Genomic DNA, 20066 nt, shown 5'->3' on the forward strand with positions numbered 1-20066 from the left:
ATTTGTGTTGCCCATGTAATCAAATCAAACTGGGAATTTAGTTTTGTTTTTTGTTTTTTTTAATCAAATTCAGACATTTTTCCATCGTAAATTAAACGTAAATTAAATATGGTCCGTGATTAAACATGCCAGTTTGCTCCAGAGTTGTCTGATGTGAACCCAGAGTAAACGAGAGGCACCTGGCTGCAGGCCTCCGCTGTGAGGTCGCTTCCGGTGCAGGCTCCACTGTCAGGACGCCTCCACTGTCAGGACGGTCAGGACGGGAAGTACGGACTTTTTTGGGGGGCGGGGGGCGGGGCGGTGCAGGGGGGAGTTAGTTTAATGTCGATTGCATCCGCCATTTAAACCGAGTGACACCAGCGTGTCAGTCAATGTCCAGAGGAGCGCCGGTGAGTTGCTGATTTTGCGTACACAGAGTAAGTAAATACATGATTTCTTGTGTTCTTCATCAATATCGGTGTCGTAAAATAGTAACGTTATAGAAGTCATTAATGATGCAAATTACTGGATGTTACATGTCGGTTTGTGTTGTCGTTTTGAAGTTAGATAACGCCAAAGTTAGCTTTCTCCAATGGTTAGCATCAACACCGTAAGTTCTCAGGGACCCTTTTTTTTTAAATGTGTCATGTGTCATGTTTTTGATACCTGAGTACATTTTGCTTCTAACATAACCTACTAGATTAAGTGTCTTGTTATAGCCACTGTCACTTAACTACGTTTTTGAATGCTGGACATTAACCCGCACTGCAGCATTTTCTTGGTCATTATTAATTCTTCTACAGAAGTAAGGCCTCATTTACACTACCTGGTGCAAGTGGCCATTTTACCTGTAAGCAAAGACAATCTAAGTTTGCAGGCTGTATTAATTAATTTGAATTGAAGTTCACGTACTATCATTCAAACACATGATGCATTTTATATCCTTTTTAGATGCATCATTCAATCATCCTGCGTGATGGAAAGCCTGCAGTGGAACGCTGCACAACATGCTGCAGTCAGTTTCACTGCCCCCTTTGCCCCAAAGGCATGTTCAAGCCAAGCCAACCAGCCAGACTTCAGCGGCATTTGGAGGCTCATATTAAAAATGCTATTGCATTTCAAGGTAATGCCATTGCATTTTAGATTAAACATACACATGTGTGCACACACACACACACACACACACACGTATGTGTGCGTGCGTTCATGTGCCTTTTTTGACATTGTCTAATATAAACATTTTCTGGACTTACTCTTAGATAAGAAGATCTGCCGCTGCAATATGAACTGCAGGAATGGGGGACATTATCATTGTCCAATATGTGACAAAACTGTTGTTAGAAGGACAGACATGCAAGCACACTTAAAGTCTTGTCCCATACAACCATCTTCCACCTCAGCTGCTGCCCAGTCCAAACAGAGTCAGGATTCATCCTTGCCCTCCCTGCAACCAAGTTCGTCTGCTGCATCCATTCCTCTGCTTCCACCAACCATAATATCCCCATCTCCAGACCTTCTTGTGCAACATTGGAAATATAATGCTTATGTTGCCTGATAATGATTTCTTAAACCTCAGGACCCCCAGCACCTGATATGCCTACACAGCATCATCCTGCAGTAGCTGGAACATCTCAGCAGCTCCATGTGCTCCCCACTGACCCAAACACAGGTAGGTGTTTTTTTTTTTTTTTTTTTTAAATCAACACAAAATAGTATTGGCAAGATTTTATGTTAATTACTTTTTTTGATAGACACTAATGCCTGTGGACCACATTGTGAAATGATCACAAAAAGTGAGAATGTGAGACCATGCCGATCATCATGGTCCTTCAAGCTTCATCCTGCCCAAGAGCAGCTGGTATGTGTTCTTGAAAAAAACAGCTGTGTGATATATTAGACAGATACGTGCTTCTCATCTTGACGCCCTACCACCCATGTTCCTATGTTTATAAATTTAAATATGCTTGCTATGATTTTTTTTTTCTTCTTCAACAATCAGCTTAAATACGTATTGGACACTGACAACCAAGCGGGCGAGCTCATTGTAAAAACAAGAAAAAGTTGCCTGACCCGAGCTGACTTCTGGGGGCTTGGATTGAACAAGGAAATGGAATCAACCGTGAGTTAACATTTGAACCCATTTTAATTGTGAGCTAATCATGTTTGTATGTCACTGCCAAGTTTTTGTTTTTTGTTTGGTTTGCAGATAGGAAATGCGTGCTTTGAAGTTATTGAGAAAATTGCTCAATCACAGGTATAAAACATAAATATTGTTTTCGTAGTATACTTTTCCTTTTTATATTTTATGGGTATTTGCTCACATTTGAAATGTATTACACAGGGGAAAACCATTTTTGTTGCTGACCTCTATGTTGTAGCAACCTGGCGAAAACCAACATTGTGTGATCCACTTGCAAGCTTACCTGTAAGTGCAACTTATCCTACTGAATTTTATTCAGATTATATTTCTTGTGTATTTTACCTGTTTGCTTTTGAACTTTTCCTTTGTATTAGAATGATGCTTCAATCAGAGATGCCATTGTCATTCCTGTGTGGAAACCTGGGCATTTCCTGCTCTCTGTAAGTAGTGATGCTTACTGTAACAGGTGGTTTGCATGTCACAGAAAATTTATATCAAATATTAACAAAGGTATCTTCATTTTCTATTGCAGTGCTGTTGTTGTATTGTGTTGTGCTGCACTTTCACACAATGTTGAGTTCAAATGTCACTAACTACAATTACAGGTTTTGAAACCAGTACAGAGAGAAATAGTCTTTCTTGACTCCAAATGTGCTGAAGCACCATTAGGATTTGGTGATAAGGAGATGAGGGAGCTGATGAGGTCACTAACAAAAACTTTTTTTGTGTGTGCTTTTTGGAGTTCATGTTCCAAAGCTGTTCTAAAGAGTTCCATATTTAGTTTTTTAACCAGGTCATGTTCAGATCTGTGTGACAGCCTTTTTATGGTGCAACATAAGTACAATTGTAGTTTTGTGTATCAAATCATGCTTATAAATCTTATATTAGTTTTACAGATTTACCAACATTAACGTATTTCATACAATTGAGTCAAGAAACTGGCACCATAAAAAAGCCTTTTGAAATAATGTGTGGAGTGTGACTGCATGGAAAGGGATGCATGGATGGTCTGTCCTGAATCGGAACCAGTGATGCATGTGAAAAGAGCCCATATTTATCATTATATTATTTATCTTTTTAATGCAACTGTTTTAGAAACCTTTCCCAGTCACTAAATCCTGGCAACTGGACAGAGAAAACTGGATTACAAATTCAGGTAAGAGTATAAAGTATGTATATATTAATAGTTGAATACTTAAATACTGTAAAACAATAATTACATAATTGACTTCTTTCTGATATCTAGGGTTTTCCACGACAACCATATGGGATTGACTGTGGCATCTTCATGTTGATGGTATTAATTATTTGTGCAATTCTGTGTGCGTTACAGATATCAGCATTAAACTAAAATTACTATGTTTTATTCCTAGAATGCCTTTTACACCACACTGGATGCTCCCTATGACTTTTCTATTGTAAGTTCATTCATGGAATCAAAGTAAGCTCAAAATTACAACAACAAAACATTTATTATGACATGGTGTGAGGCTTTTGTTTTTTTATCTTCACTTTTCAGATGGACATGCCACTTTTGCGACAGTGGTGGTGTATCATCCTTATGGAAAACTTTGACCTTGGAAGGTGAGACTGCAAAGATTTTGATATTGACTTGAAATTGTTGCAAGAAATGTTTTATTTATTTCTATTGTTTAATCATTTTTGAGCCATGGAAAGCTGTTCGCCCACTGGACAGATGCATCAAAAGCCCTCCTGCGAGGTGAGGTGCCACCAGTGTTTAGGCTGATGAAAAGGAAGGTGGATGACATACAGTAACTGAGGTCAGATTTAAATTTTGTTTGAGTTCCATCTGAGTTTTTCTTTTGTTTCAGGTCAGAAACCAGCATTTCTATTTCCCTATTTTTTTTTTTACCAATCTTTTTTCCAATTTTACTGCAATTGTGGGGTCGCTTTAAAGAACATGCCATTCACAAGTTGAGGTTAGACCTTCTGTCTGCAGTTTAAAAATAAAGTGTCTAGATCATGCATGATTGGATGATTGCATGATCTCTAATATGCCGAGGAGGGCACTGCTGGATCTTTTCTTTTTTTCTTTTTGGAGCTTGTGTTTTGAATATTACAACTGATCATTTTGCCTATATATTTTCAGGATGAAGAGATGAAGAGCAGCAGGCTGAGGTCTCAGTCAGACCTGCCGACAAGGACACACCAGTGGAATGGTTAAGCTTTTTCACAGTATCTATTGGTCAGATACTGTTGGTGCAGCAGCTATGGTACAGACATCTTTCTGTCTTTTCCATAGGACTCGGTTGAAGATCGTATTCTCCATGATTGCAGACATGCAGCAGAGTGGGTTGAGGCCAATGAACAATTGTTCTCTGCCAAAGTGGGCCTGCCTGATATTCTGTGCATGGGGGAGGAGAACCAGGCTGAGGCTGCTCTGCAGTATGGGAGGATTTGGACAGAACAACTGGACGACGATGAGAAGGAATCCATCCTGGAGCCCTTCAAATTTAAATTTTTCTCCACTGAGGACATGTGGACATTTTGTAAAGAAATTATGGACAAAAGAAACTGTTTGGCCCACTGTGAATGTCACACAGATGAGTGACTTGTGTTCTGGAAATAAAGGGCTACAGAACATTGGTCATGTTGTGACTTGGTGTTTTTTTTTAATGTTTTTTTCTCTTTGATCACTTAATAATTCACTTGGATTATACTGTAGATATCAAGAGGGTTGTATCTAGTGGTACTTAGGTGTTCCAGCAGCACAAGAACATTAGCATAGACATAGAACCAAACTATTTGAAACTATTTGAAATTTATGGTGGTTATGAATAAAAATACAGAATGATACAACAGAAAAACAAATTGAAGAAAAAAAAGGAAAACAGCAGTGCAATAAAGTCAAAGTTAAATGATATTGAAAAGCCAGTGAAGTAATAGTACACAATAAAACTTATAGGCCTATGACAGCTTATGAGATGTTGGCTTATGAATATGAGTAATAACTTAAATTTGTGCACTGACCTATGTTATTCCTGCCCTACATTGTTTTCATTGATCAACTATTTTGGCCTCTTTTCAAGATCCTATAAGCTTTATAGTAGGCCGCAAAGACAATTGAGCCCCGATTATCACCCACCGTTTGTTTTTCATAATGATAAGTTGTACAGTTAAGCAGCGCAGTGTATGCTATAGAGTCTACATAATATGGCAATCATTAATGAGAATTGTTTTGAAAAAGACAAAGGCTAATGCTTCAATTGTCCATATCAAAAGCTTTATTTTATATATACTATAGCAATTGATCGATTTTACATCATATTTTTACTAATTCATGCTTTTGTGAGGAGAGCGATTCAACCGGAAGTGTACTTGCGATTTTATTTTGAAACGTATCCCGTGCATTTCCTGTCCTGATAGTGACGGTGGCTTGTGAGTAGCCTGCCGCGGTAGCGGCCTCACAGTGGAGGCGGCTTGAGAGTGGAGCCTGCACCGGAAGCGACCTCACAGTGGAGGTCTGCAGCCAGGACCTCTTGGAGTAAACTTGAAGAATACAGTATGTAGGTCGGCTCAGCTGTCATGTCCGCGCATGCGCAGTCGCGCTTGTTTTGTTTACATCAGTGTCCTTGCCTGGCAGAAGTAGAAGCAGAAGCAGCACGTCCAGGCCTGGCCCGGCACGAGTCGGACTTTATCAACAGCTTAAATTACCTCCACACAGGTAAATTATGTCTGTGAAACACGCCATCAGCCGGGGGCTCGAGTTGGGCCGCTCGGTCTTCCAGGTGGGGCTCCTTAAAGCCGGGGGCCGAGTCGCAGCAAAGCTCCGAGCTGACCGTTTCCGTGTAGGCCCGTCGGTCCGCACCGCTCAGCCTCAGGCTTTCCTGCCGGCTCGGTACCGCTACTACCGCACCTCTCTGCGGGGCCTGGCGGCTCAGCTGCAGTCCGCCGGCTTCAGGAGGAGGTTCACCGGCGGCTCCCCGAGGAACAGGGCCGTGTTCCTGGCTTTCGGTCTCGGCGTGGGGCTCATCGAGCAGCAGCTGGAGGACGACCGACAGAGCGCGGCGACATGTCAGGAGATCCAGGTATTATACTGCTGGAAATTATTATCATAGGTATTATTACAGGTGATGCACTTAAATGTAGGTTTGTGCGTCTTGTACTTTACCTGAGTAACGTTATAATTTTACACTCCTGCATGCTCATAGCAGACTGTACCATAACCTCCTCCTGCAAATTTATATTTTACATGCAAATTAAATTAGATTAGATTAGTAGATGATTAGTAGATGATTTTCAGTTATATTCAAAATAAACCTATAACGTAGAAATGTTGCTTACATTTTAAAACATAAAATAAATCAAAAATAAAACTTTTTTTTTTTTTACAGAGGTGAATATTTTAATGCAGGACACTTACTAGTTTCACGCTGTAGGATAAATGTGGTTTTGTTGAGGTGTGGTATAAAGAGACAATAGTTATGATGATTATTTTATAATATTATGGATTTTATGACGTACTCTAATGACCAGAGCTGTCAACCTGCTTTGCACAAACGCCTGTGTGTGATTCCTTCTTACTGCTAATAGGATGAGACCTAGGCTATTTGTTGTTTCCACTTGACATAGTTAAGCCCGCTTAATAAAAAGATTTTGTTTGACAGTGACGATTCAGACAAATCTGGGCAAAGAAATAGGATTTCTGCATTAAATCTCCCAAAACCATAGAGGACTTCTTAATGTTTTATAACAAAGACAATTCATACACACACACACACACAACAGAAAGACATTCGCCAGGAATTACAGACTACATAGTCAACTTTCTTAGGCAATCACTGTGTCAACATTGACTTTCTACCTACAAAACTGAAATGCATATTCATATACTGGCTGTATCATTAACAGTCATTCTTGAAGTGCATTTCTCACATTTATGTGTTGTTTAATGAGTGTCCAAGGTCCATCTGACCATCTCTATACAGATCCTGTAGATACAGGACATTTTGATTTTACTAGTATAATGACAAAAGTTTTAAATGTGTCATTAAATAAAATTGTTTGCCACGTATGTTTATGAGTTTTAATTAAAAAGTCATTAAATCATCTTGTCCTCTGCAGGCCGTTTTCAGGAAGAAGAGGTTCCAGACTCCACATAGACCCTTCACCTCTGGATACAAACTGGAGGATTACATCATCGGGAACCAGATTGGAAAAGGCTCCAACGCCGCCGTGTACGAGGCTGCGGCTCAGTTCGCTCCTCCGAAGGAAAGTGACAAGAAGTGCTCACTGGTGCAGCTGAGAGAGGACGAAGAGGATGGAGAGAAGACTCGATCTCTGACCTGCTGCTCGCTGAGAAACTTCCCACTGGCGATTAAGATGATGTGGAACTTCGGGGTGGGTTTTCAATTTCAACAACAGAGTTTGTTTTCAGGCATTAAGTAGTGGTGTGCATCTTCACTGGCCTCACGATTCGATTCTATTACGATTCACAAGTCCACGATTCGGTTTGATACGATTATATGATGCATCACATCCTTAGTTTTCTATGTTCCCACACAGGACATGTCTGTATGATGATACAAGTCAGCAGTGTAAAACTCAAGGATGTGGGACATTGAAACATCTCTGAATACTACAAGTGACATGCAAACAGCCAATCATCTAACAGCTGTGTAGTTGGGTTGCAGCGCCGTATCCATGTGTGTTTATTGACAGTAGAGGAGATTTTAAAGCGATAGTTCAACAGTTTAGCAAATTGGCCCATTGCCATAATCCTAATCCTCATAATGTAGTTTTAGCAGTAGGTTTGTTACCTTTAATTGTCGGTGCAAGCTATTTTTAGAACGGCGGAACAGAACCGCGAGCTGCTCAGAGCTACGCTACGGAGGCTAATGGGATTTCTTGGTTTCCCTCATCAAACTCATCAAATACACAATCCAACAACTCCAAAACGCTCTGGTGGACAAGTTGTGACCTGCACATTCACCATGCTATGAAATAATAATAGAACGTTACAAGACAGAATTGTTTTAGAGGCATATATTGTATATAAAAGCAGAGACTGCTTGCCGAAAAACTTCCCCCGACAAATTTACTTCTGCCATTCTAAAAATAGCTTGCAGCGACAATTAAAGGTAACAAACCTACTGCTAAAATTATAGGGATTATGGCAATGGGCCAATTTGCCAAAATGTTGAACTAACCCTTTGTATGTGAACAACATCATCAAACTTGAATGAATTATTTGAATTTAAAAATCGATTATGTGACATAACTGCAGCGATTTAGAATCGTCCAATTAAGAATCTTGATGCATCGTTGAAACGATTACCTTCGACGTCCCTAGCATCAGCTCTACGTATATGTGGAAGCTGCACAGAACAGCACTGACCGGTCTGTTTGTTTGCAGGCAGGTTCGTCGAGTGAAGCTATATTAAAATCCATGTCACAGGAGCTGGTGCCTGCAGGACCGGTCGCCTTGAAGCAGGAGAGAGAACAGATAACTCTGGATGGGTAAGATGATCTTTTTGTTGTGCGACAGTACCACAGTATTAGAAAAGAACAACAATTATTCTTAACACATATCTTATCTCTTTCTACCTGCAGGGAATTTGGCATCGTGGCGAAAAGAGTGTCGGCTCACCCCAACGTGATCCGAGTGCACCGGGCTTTCACAGCAGATGTTCCACTGCTGCCGGGGGCCCAGGAGGAGTATCCAGATGTGCTGCCGGCCCGGCTCAACCCTGACGGCCTGGGCAACAACCGCACACTGTTCCTGGTGATGAAGAAGTGAGAAGCCGCCATCTTTCACCCTCATGTTCAAAATCTGGTCAAACAGGATGAGACAGAGAAGACTTAAAGGGGACATATTATGGAAATATCACTTTTTGAAGGCTCTTTAACATATATTTGGGTGTTTTTCTTGCCTTCCGGCCCCCAAAATGTAAGTCGTTTTGTAATGTAAGATTTCTTGGTTTCCCTCATTAAACTCATCAAATACACAATCCAACAACTCCAAAACGCTCTGGTGGACAAGTTGTGACCTGCATATCCACCACGCTATGAGATAATAACAGAACGTTACAAGACTTACAAGGTAAATTCATGCAAAACCGCTGATGCACGTGCCCATCGGGGGCAGTTTTTCGGGAAGCAGTCTCTGCATTTGCCTCGAAAACAACTCCATCTCGTAATGTTCCATTATTATCTCATAGCGTGGTGAATGTGCTGGTCACAACTTGTCCACCAGAGCGTTTTGGAATTGTTGGATTGTGTATTTGATGAGTTTGATGAGGGAAACCAAGAAATCCCATGAGCCTCCGTAGCGTAGCTCTGAGCAGCTCGTAGCTCTGAGCAGCTCGCAGCTCTGCTCTGCCATTCTAAAAATAGCTTGCGCCGACAATTAAATGTAACGAACCTACTGCTAAAACTTATTATGACAATGCACCAATTTGCCCAAATGTTGAAATATCCCTTTAAGTGTGACAAATATGCAAAAGAGTAAGAAATCCAGAAGGGGGCTAATACTGTACTTTTTCACAGCACTCATATACATAAGAAAACTAACACCACCCACCATAAATATCATTTACTAGATCTGATTGTATGACAGTTGTGAGGATGATGGCTATGAAAGGTGACATATGGCCTGTCTTCCTCTGTGCCTCAGCTACCCGTGCACGCTGCGTCAGTACCTGGAGGTGTCCACGCCGAGCCGCCGGCAGGGCTCTCTGATGACGCTGCAGCTCCTCGAGGCGGTCGACCATCTCTGCAGACAGGGCGTTGCTCACCGAGATCTCAAGTCGGACAACGTGCTGCTGGAATTTGACTCAGGTGAAGTAAACAGCAGCAGGTGGAAGAGGTTAAAGCAGAAGTAAGCGATCCGGTCGTTTTGGCTAACTTCCTTTCAGCCGATGGAGTTAACAGTCCCCGCCCTCGTCCCTACGTCACCACATTCACGCGCATCCCTTGGCTGCACACACAGAGAGGACCGCCCCTTTATGCCGTTCTCTTTCCTCATTGGATAAAGGTTGTAGGATACAAGGAAAGTTTTCTCCTCGGCTTACAGCAGAGCAGAGTGACTGACAGACCCGTGTTTCAGACCAAACACTCTATATAGTAAGTGATTGCTGTCAGAGGATATAACTATTTAAGACTTATATTAACACAAACATTCTGCTTACTTCTGCTTTAAATCAAACATAAAAGGCAGATTCCATCAATTTTAGATTTGACTCTCTTAAAATGTTAATTGATTTTGCCTCGGTGCAGACGGCTGCCCCCGTTTGGTGATAACTGACTTCGGCTGCTGTCTGGCTCAGAGCAACTCCAGTCTGCTGCTGCCGTTCAACACCATGTGGGTCAACAGAGGAGGAAACGCGTCGCTGATGGCGCCAGAGGTAAACATCAGAAGCCGACAGTTACCGAGCCATCTGCTCTTCACCCCTATACACACAGATGTATAACATTACAGGCAACATATGTTATATCATGATCGTTTTCCATGTTGTGTTGGCCCACAGGTGGCCTCAGCCGTGCCAGGTAGCGGCGTGGTGATCGACTACAGCAAAGCGGACGCCTGGGCCGTGGGCGCCATCTCCTACGAGATCTTCGGCCAGCGTAACCCGTTCTACAGAGGGGTGGGGCTGGAGAGCAGGAAGTACCAGGAGAAGCAGCTTCCTGCTCTGCCCTCCACTGTTCCAGCTGATGTGCAGCTGGTGATCAAACTGCTCCTCAGGAGGAACCCGAGCAAGGTAGAGCAGGTGTTGGGAGGGATTTATAAGGACACTGAGCTCAGTCAATGATTGATATGATTCTATGAGTGTGAAATCTAATTATTTAGGCATTCATTTGAAATATAATCATGGAGGTGTGTGTTTGTTTTGTTCTACAAGTAATGGTCACGTTCAGTACAACTTTGTCACTGTTAATGCCTCTGAAAAGATCTTAAACCTGAGAATATGCAGCACTGATCTGTAGTATTATTTCCTTAAAATTTGTTCATATGTTAACAAACAGGTATCTATTTTTTACATCCAACATATAAACATCAACATTTATTTGTTAAGACAGAGAATACATTGATCAAAAGTGGAAATTGTCACAAAAATCTCAAGAGAACACAGATATTGATCTACAATATTGTAAAAAGAAAACAAAAAAATAACTAGAAAGAGACCTGACTCAAAAAAACAAACATATATTGTATAATAAGGATTCAAGGAGGCTTTATTGTCATTGCCACAGCATGTGCAAAACATGACGAGAAACAAGATACTGTTTTCTCTACACTCCCACACATAATAAGACATTCAACATTAAAAATCAAATAAGTTATTAAAGGTGCATAAAATAAATAAATAAAAAATACTAGAGCCTGGGGATATTTTCTTCATGGTTGGTGCAAGCTAACATCTACCTATAGCAATTAAAACATGATTAATTAGGGCTTACAGACACCGTATGGATATAATCAATTGGATATTTATGTTGAAACATGTACATTTATAGTTATCTTGACATGAAATCAATGCGATTCCTCTACCTTCCTCTTTTTAAATGGTTTTGGTATAAATCAACTCTTTGGTTCGTCAGTGCTCACTGACCTTGTTCTGTCTCTGCAGCGCCCCAGCGCCCGTGTCGCAGCTAACATGCTACACCTCAGCCTGTGGGGGAGGAAGGCTCTGGCCAATCAGGACAGCGCGGGCATGAGGGAGCTGGTGGATTGGCTGCTGTGCCAGTCGGCTGTTGTTCTCCTGAAGGGCTGCGGCGGACCCAGTGGCCACAGGGTGGAGGCGGAGCTTCAGAGGGGCTTTCTGTCCAACCTGGAGCTGGAGGACCTGCGCACGGCCGTGGGCTTCCTGCTGTACGGACGGGAGCAGCCTCAGGCCTGCATACTGTCTGCATAGATACAGTGAAACATCTGTATCTGTAATATTTGGAGTCTGAGCCTTGATGCTCTGCACTCTAGCACCAATTAGACATCATGTGTGGCTGTTAGTGAATCCCAGCATTTATTGTGAATTGTCAAATGGTGTAAATTCACCTGTTTGATGTTCCCGGTCCATCCTAACCCACTGCTGGAGTCTGATCTGCAAATCCCAGATTGAATTTCCAAAGTATTATCAATAGAAGTTTTACCAGTGATTCTAGTGCCACTAATATAAAATACAGATGCTGCTGTAGTCGGAGAAATAAAGCTGGCATCCCTGTGTTTTCTATGTTTAATACCAAATTATAAAGAAAACACTAGCAACAGGTAATTCTGCTATAGGATCAGATATTTTCTTTACAGGCTCTAATGCACTTTTTAAATATATTTACTAGAAGCCACACAGACGTTACCTGTGTGTTGGATGAAAACTGGCCTTTGTGGAGGTTATGGACTGATGATGGTAAACGCCAATTCTGATATTTTTAAATTAAAGTAGCAATAAACTGTACTTGTTTGACTCTACTGTGTAGGGTGAAAGTAAGTTTTAGGTCTTCACTGGACGTCTGAGTTAAACAGTCACTTCTACTCTAATTCTGTTTAATGTAACGCATGCAATGATCTCCCCCATCATGCAATGATCTCCCCCATCATGTTGTTGCATTGTAAACACAATAACGACCTCTTGGATGTGTTTTTCTGGTCCCATGGTTTTGCACTTTATGTCCATGTTTGCACTTGCTCAGAGCCACTGTTATTGGCTGTTTGTATCAAGCTTATGCAGAACATTATATTCTGGTAAATTGCTTTGAATAGAGTGATTTAACCTTTAACACTTCACTACCTTCTGTTATCAAAACCAGTCAGTTAAGTCTATAATTTAAGCATCTTAGATACCAGGTAATCACATGATGGAGAGACTAGAGTGTATATTGTTTTCATACTTATAGACGGTGAGAAATATTTTGGCTATATGTAGATTTTTCTGCCGTGTTTCAGAATAAAGGTTTTCTCTCTGAAAAAAGCTCTGAGCCTCGTTCCTCTCCTCCTCTTCCAGAGTTTCTGCAAGTTAACTGAATTTAGCTTAAAGGGATAGTTCAACATTTTGGCAAATTGGCCCATTGCCATAATCGCTATAGTCATAGCAGTAGGTTCATTACCTTTAATTGTAGGTGTAAGCTATTTTCAGTACGGCGGAGCGCAGCAGCTGGCTGCTCAGAGCTACGCTATGGAGGCTAACGGAATTTCTTGGTTTCCCTCATTAAACTCATCAAATTCAACATCCCAAAACTCCACAGCGCTTTTGTAGACAAGTTGTGACCTGCACAACCACCACGCTATGAGATAATGACGGAACGATACGAAACGGAGCCGTTTTCGAGGTAAATACAGGGTAAATACGGAGACTGCTTGCTGAAAAACTGTCCCTGAACGCAACGCGCATCAGCGGTTTTGTATGAATTTACCTCGAAAACGGCTCCGTTTCGTATCGTTCCGTCATTATCTCATAGCGTGGTGGTTGTGCAGGTCACAACTTGTCTACAAAAGCGCTGTGGAGTTTTGGGATGTTGAATTTGATGAGTTTAATGAGGGAAACCAAGAAATTCCGTTAGCCTCCATAGTGTAGCTCTGAGCAGCCAGCTGCTGCGCTCCGCCGTACTGAAAATAGCTTACACCTACAATTAAAGGTAATGAACCTACTGCTATGACTATAGCGATTATGGCAATGGGCCAATTTGCCAAAATGTTGAACTATCCCTTTAATTTGTCGGTTGGTTACATAAACAAGAAGATTGAAGAGCAACACTTCAGGGTCCTTATTACACAAATTCAACTGAAAACACTGCAACATCAATTGCAGGCTTAAGGCTTTAACTTAATATACATTAAATCCTCCCACCCCTGCTGGGTTTGAGATGTGGTGAGGAAAACCATGGCTTGGATGTGCAGACTAGTTGTTACCTATAAATACTTTTAAAATAAACCTATGAGGACCTATCTGTGTTGTACCCCCCAACAGCACCAATGTTTACCTCTTATGTTGTTTTTTCATCCTTTCTCTCTTTCTTCACCTATTTCGCCTTTATACATACTCATACTAACACAAAGACACACTTTATAATGACAAAAACTATTTGCAGGAATGCTATTATTATCATTCTGATTCTGATTCTGATTATTTATTTAATTTATTCCATTTATGTTCATGTTGTTTTCTTGTTGGGTTATTGTCTGGTTCTGTTGTCACTCTTGTTTCTATTGTCCTGTGTCACATACTATGTGTTGTCTGTTAGTCACTCATCTTGCACCATAAAAGAAAAAAAACCCTCTAATGGCTAAATTGGAGTTAGTGTTTCGAGATGATGCTAGAGAAATCATGGTTCATGAACGACACACAAACAAAATGTTCTTGTTTCAGGACATTTATTTAGGACAGAGCCAAAGTGGTGTTTTATTGATTTCACTCTGAATGTGCTTTAACTGGTTGATTAAGACAAACATTTCTGTTTGGAGTGTATTCAGGAACAAACTGCTCAGATGTTTTCTGTTGTTCTCTATCTCCTTACTGTCCCTTTTCAATATTCCTCTCCTTCCTCCTCTCCCTCACCCTCGATGGAGTCGACTCCCACCTCCTCGTAATCCTTCTCCAGAGCTGCCATGTCCTCCCTGGCCTCGGAGAACTCCCCCTCCTCCATACCCTCACCCACATACCAGTGAACAAAGGCACGCTTAGCGTACATCAGGTCGAACTTGTGGTCGAGCCGCGCCCAGGCCTCGGCGATGGCGGTGGTGTTGCTCAGCATGCACACGGCCCTCTGCACCTTGGCCAGGTCTCCTCCAGGGACCACGGTGGGGGGCTGGTAGTTGATGCCCACCTTGAAGCCGGTGGGGCACCAGTCCACGAACTGGATGGAGCGCTTGGTCTTGATGGTGGCGATGGCGGCGTTGACGTCTTTGGGCACCACGTCTCCGCGGTACAGGAGGCAGCAGGCCATGTATTTACCGTGGCGAGGGTCGCATTTGACCATCTGATTGGCTGGCTCGAAGCAGGCATTGGTGATCTCGGCCACGGACAGCTGCTCGTGGTACGCCTTCTCTGCTGAGATGACGGGGGCGTAGGTGGCGAGGGGGAAGTGGATACGGGGATATGGCACCAAGTTGGTCTGGAACTCGGTCAGATCAACATTGAGGGCGCCGTCGAAACGGAGGGAAGCGGTGATGGAGGACACGATCTGACTGATCAACCTGTTGAGGTTGGTGTAGGTGGGACGCTCGATGTCGAGGTTCCTACGGCAGATGTCGTAGATGGCCTCGTTGTCGACCATGAAGGCGCAGTCGGAGTGCTCCAGCGTAGTGTGGGTGGTCAGGATGGAGTTGTAGGGCTCCACCACAGCGGTGGACACCTGAGGCGCGGGGTAGATGGAGAACTCCAGCTTGGACTTCTTACCGTAGTCGACGGACAGACGCTCCATCAGCAGGGAGGTGAAACCGGAGCCGGTGCCTCCTCCGAAGCTGTGGAAGACCAGGAAGCCCTGAAGACCGGTGCACTGGTCGGCCTGAGGACAGAGACGGAGACACACCGGTTCAGGTTCAGGGAGACTGACACAATATCTTTGATATTTTAGAGGTGTTCATAAATGGCCGTTCGTCCTGTTTGTCGCGGGGAGCATACGTAAGTCCGACCGCCCAAAAGTCCGACCGCTCATTTCTCCAACTACCCATTAATCCGAGTTATTCTACAGTGTTAGGGTTAGGGTTCGGGTTGGGCTTAGGGTTACTTAAGTCAGAGAAATGGAAGGTCGGACTAATGGACACAAAAATAAAGAAATGTATGGTCGGAGAAATCGGTAGTCGGACAGACGTCATGCGCCCGTTTGTCGCGCCTCCTTCCACGAGTTTCCATGAGTTCCTGCATGCGTTTACCCGAGTAAGGAAAACAAATTTGATTGGACGTTATCGAGCAGGCGGGATATTCAATGTTTGGGGCGGGACCCGCCTTGCTCCGCCTCTGATTGGCTGCCTCTGCAAGGCTAAGCCTGTACCTGCATCTTACCCTAACCTTAACGACTCCCTTCTTCATGCCTAAACCCAACCGGCAGAGTAGAGGGCATCGTGATAAGCCAATCGGCGGCCTAGTGGGGCGGGTCTTGGCGTGGCCATAGTGGGAAAAAATTCTGCGGGCGGGACCGAGCTTGGTGTCTATATGTGTGTGTGTGCGAGTGTGTTTAGCTCAAGGGGGCAGTTGTCGGTCTGAGAAGTGAAGCTCACTTCCGCGTTCAAAAAACTGCAATCCCCTCGGATTCCTCTGGGGGCTGGTGTCAGAAGGGAGCATTCCTCATAGACCCCCATGTTAAAATCGCCGACTTTACATCCTCAGTAAACATGTTAAAAGCCTGGTGTCAGAACGTTTTTTTGTCTCAATCGATAGTTTCTACCCCCGCACACACTCTGAGGGGGGTGAAATTTTTTTTAACTCTACCGTTTTACTGTTATAAGGTTAAAACTCTGACCAATTAGGGCGCGGAAACGTTGAGTGACAGGTCCGAGCAGCTCCGTGGACAGCTGCTTCGAGGCCAGTGGGCGGGTTCTCGGCCGGCCAATCCAACATGGCGCTGTTCAGGCCGCCATATTTGAGTCACAAAAACGACTCCCCAAAACCAATGGGTGACGTAACGGACGCTACGTCCATTCTTTTTACAGTCTATGGTTTAGCTAACTGTTAGCTAGTAGGCTTGCTACGTTATAGCTTGCTAACTTAGCTAGCGAGGCTAAGTGATGGAGCGCAGGGATCTGGAGGAGGAGAGTGGAGTAGGGACGGAGGAGAGTTTGTGTCGGTGGTGGTGGACGAGTCTCCTCGTTTTTCTCAGACGTTTGATTGACGGATGATGGATCCTGATATCATTGGCTGATGAATCGTGAGCAACGTGACGTATAATTCGTGCGCCTGCATTAAAAAACGACCCCACTTTCATCACGGATTTACTCGAAAGAGTGAGTGATTACATTAATTTTAAGAGATCAAATTCAATTTTCTTTTCTGAATACCTTTAATCATTTTCTGATGTGAGGTTTTACCCACCAGTTTGCGGATTCTGTCCAGAACCAGGTCAATGATCTCTTTGCCGATGGTGTAGTGTCCGCGGGCGTAGTTGTTGGCAGCATCCTCCTTACCGGTGATCAGCTGCTCAGGGTGGAACAGCTGGCGGTAGGTCCCAGTGCGAACCTCATCTGAAAAGACACAGAGAATCACAAATGACTTGAGATTTCGACTCAAAGGAAACCATGATATCTATCTCTATGGAGGGGGAGGGGGTTGGATGGGGGTGGGGTTAGCTACCGATGACAGTGGGCTCCAGGTCCACAAACACGGCTCTGGGGACGTGTTTTCCAGCTCCGGTCTCGCTGAAGAATGTGTTGAAGGAGTCGTCTCCTCCACCGATGGCTTTGTCGCTGGGCATCTGTCCGTCCGGCTGGATCCCATGTTCCAGGCAGTAAAGCTCCCAGCAGGCATTGCCAATCTGGACTCCTGCCTGACCGACGTGGATGGAGATACACTCACGCTATAGGAGAGGGGGAGCGAAGGGAAAGATTTGGATTAAGATGCATTTCTGAAATAGTGAAGAGAATTAGCACGACAAATGCTTTCATAAGAATCACAGTGATGGAAAGAAACAAAGGTTTTTTTTCAGATTTTAATGCATCTTTAAACACAGAAGGTGATTTTTTTATATACATATATAACGTTAAATCATTATATTGTTAACAGAAACTGTATCAGCTAATTTTCCCATTTACTTTCCACCATCTTTTTTCCTAAAAGAAAAGGCGTCTATAGCTGATCATTTGTGTCAGTGGAGCCAGTGCGCCATAAGACTGTGTCTGCTGCGCATGGGATTATAGGCGGAGAGGATTATCTAGGTCAGACATGTTGCAGTGTGCTGTCTCTTTAAAAAGACACATTAAGATCACACAATGACGTTATGTGCAAATAGATTTACACATTATTATATATCAATTATATATTTTTGATATATTATAAAATTGGGTCATTACAGCTGCCTTGGTTTTAGGTAACACATAAAGACAGTCATATGGATTTATCATTTCACATAGAAATGTGATTAATAACAGAGAAATGAACTGATGTGATATAAATGTGACTAAAATTTGAATTAATTGTCAGAAAATGAGGTTGACGGACTTAGTGTGAAGCAAGTGGTTGGTATTGGCATTGGTATCTAAGCTGATTTAGATGAGAATGTGGGAAGAGGATTAGGTGTTTGCACCACAGGAATGTATCAGACCACATTGTGAAGACATGCAAATTGTGGAAATGCATTTTTTTATAGAAATGTGTGACTGCAGGGATGCGAGCGATTAATTAACAGCGACAAAAGGCAAAAGGAACACACAAAGGCAAGCGAATTTAAGGAGGAGCAATGTCACATTAACGAGCTAATTTCCTCACCACCTGCTTATTATTACTGCAGGTCACGGACATTCACAGCAACAGACGGAGGGATGCGCGTTAGAAATGAGATGTAATAATGTACTCACCATGATGGCTTGTCGTTATTATGCAATGTAATGAGACAAGTCTGTGGAGTGTGTGTGTGCGTCCGAGATGTAAGGCGGCTCGAGCTGGTCTGATGACGCACCGGTGCGCGCGCCCGCTCTCTCTCCCTCTCGAGGAGGAACAGGTGAAGTGCGCAATAACATCCTCCTCCTTCTCCTCCGTCTGCACAGCACCAGGCACTGTTTCACATCCAGAAAAACGTGCACGAGCCAAGATCTCGTGTCGATCGATGATGATTATTTGATCTGGATCATTTGTGATTATGAGGCTCTTTTATACGGTGGCCCTGAAGTGCAAAACACAACGACAAATCAGACAACAACGGCAAAAGAGAAAACACAACACAAAAAGAGAAGACACAACGCAAAAAGAGAAAACACAATGCAAAAAGAGAAAACACAACACAAAAAGAGAAAACACAATGCAAAAAGAGAAAACACAACACAAAAAGAGAAAACACAACACAAAAAGAGAAAACACAACGGCAAAAGAGAAAACACAACACAAAAAGAGAAAACACTACACAAAAAGAGAAAACACAACGGCAAAAGAGAAAACACAACGCAAAAAGAGAAAACACAACGCAAAAAGAGAAAACACAATGCAAAAAGAGAAAACACAACACAAAAAGAGAAAACACAACGGCAAAAGAGAAAACACAACACAAAAAGAGAAAACACTACACAAAAAGAGAAAACACAACGGCAAAAGAGAAAACACAACACAAAAAGAGAAAACACAACACAAAAAGAGAAAACACTACACAAAAAGAGAAAACAACGGCAAAAGAGAAAACACAACACAAAAAGAGAAAACACAACGGCAAATCAGAAAACACAACAACAAACCAGAAAACACAACGGCAAATCAGAAAACACAAAAGCAAAACATTTTGGGCAATACATAGCGGCCTCTGTGCTAGTCCCGCTTGCGATACTTTTTTTCCTACTATGGCCATGCCAAGACCCGCCTTACTCTGCCTCTGATTGGCTGCCTCTGCAAGGCTAAGCCTATCCCTGCATCTTACCCTAACCTTAACCACTCCCTTCACACGCCTAAACCAACCGTCTTTGCCTAAACCAGCCCGAGGGTACCTACCTTTTCCGGTTTGGTTAATGTCGTTGTGTTTTCTCTTTCTGTGTTGTGTTTTCTCTTTTGCTTTTGTGTTTTTTGATTTGCCGTTGTTTAGTAATTTGTTGTTGTGTTTTCTGATTTGCCGTTGTGTTTTCTCTTTTTGTGTTGTGTTTTCTTTATTTGTGTTGTGTTTTCTCTTTTTGTGTTGTGTTTTCTCTTTTGCCGTTGTGTTTTCTCTTTTTGTGTTGTGTTTTCTCTTTTTGTGTTGTGTTTTCTCTGTTTGTGTTGTGTTTTCTCTTTTGCCGTTGTGTTTTCTCTTTTGCCGTTGTGTTTTCTCTTTTGCCGTTGTTGTCTGATTTGCCGTTGTGTTTTGCACTTCAGGGCCACCACACTTTTAT

The 20066-nt window shown here is 42.7% G+C and overlaps 2 protein-coding genes and 1 long non-coding RNA gene across 3 annotated transcripts; 2 read left to right on the forward strand and 1 right to left on the reverse strand.

Moving 5' to 3' along the window:
- Positions 1-1533: 1533 nt before the first annotated feature.
- LOC146960017 (uncharacterized) lies at positions 1534-3888 on the forward strand. The gene is made up of 9 exons (XR_015035541.1): positions 1534-1648; positions 1731-1837; positions 1979-2098; positions 2186-2233; positions 2321-2404; positions 2494-2559; positions 3215-3275; positions 3366-3537; positions 3639-3888. It is a non-coding gene; the product is annotated as an uncharacterized LOC146960017 (long non-coding RNA).
- Positions 3889-5686: 1798 nt separating this feature from the next.
- Positions 5687-13036, forward strand: LOC146960018 (serine/threonine-protein kinase PINK1, mitochondrial-like). The gene is made up of 8 exons (XM_085772700.1): positions 5687-6168; positions 7205-7480; positions 8496-8599; positions 8693-8875; positions 9756-9919; positions 10358-10485; positions 10609-10839; positions 11710-13036. Exons 1-8 carry the CDS (start codon positions 5812-5814, stop codon positions 11992-11994), a joined length of 1728 nt encoding a protein of 575 aa, XP_085628826.1. The 5' UTR covers positions 5687-5811; the 3' UTR covers positions 11995-13036.
- Positions 13037-14424: 1388 nt separating this feature from the next.
- LOC146960019 (tubulin alpha-1B chain) lies at positions 14425-18742 on the reverse strand. Its single transcript, XM_085772699.1, has 4 exons — positions 18576-18742; positions 17356-17578; positions 17098-17246; positions 14425-15574 (listed from the first exon to the last, which is right to left on the reverse strand). The coding sequence occupies exons 1-4, from the start codon at positions 18576-18578 to the stop codon at positions 14594-14596; spliced, it is 1356 nt and encodes a 451-aa protein (XP_085628825.1). The 5' UTR covers positions 18579-18742; the 3' UTR covers positions 14425-14593.
- Positions 18743-20066: the final 1324 nt, after the last annotated feature.

Source organism: Trachurus japonicus, unplaced genomic scaffold (assembly GCF_045865225.1).
Source record: "Trachurus japonicus isolate A0001 unplaced genomic scaffold, Traja_1.0 AP030762.1".
NCBI classification, from domain to species: domain Eukaryota; kingdom Metazoa; phylum Chordata; class Actinopteri; order Carangiformes; family Carangidae; genus Trachurus; species Trachurus japonicus.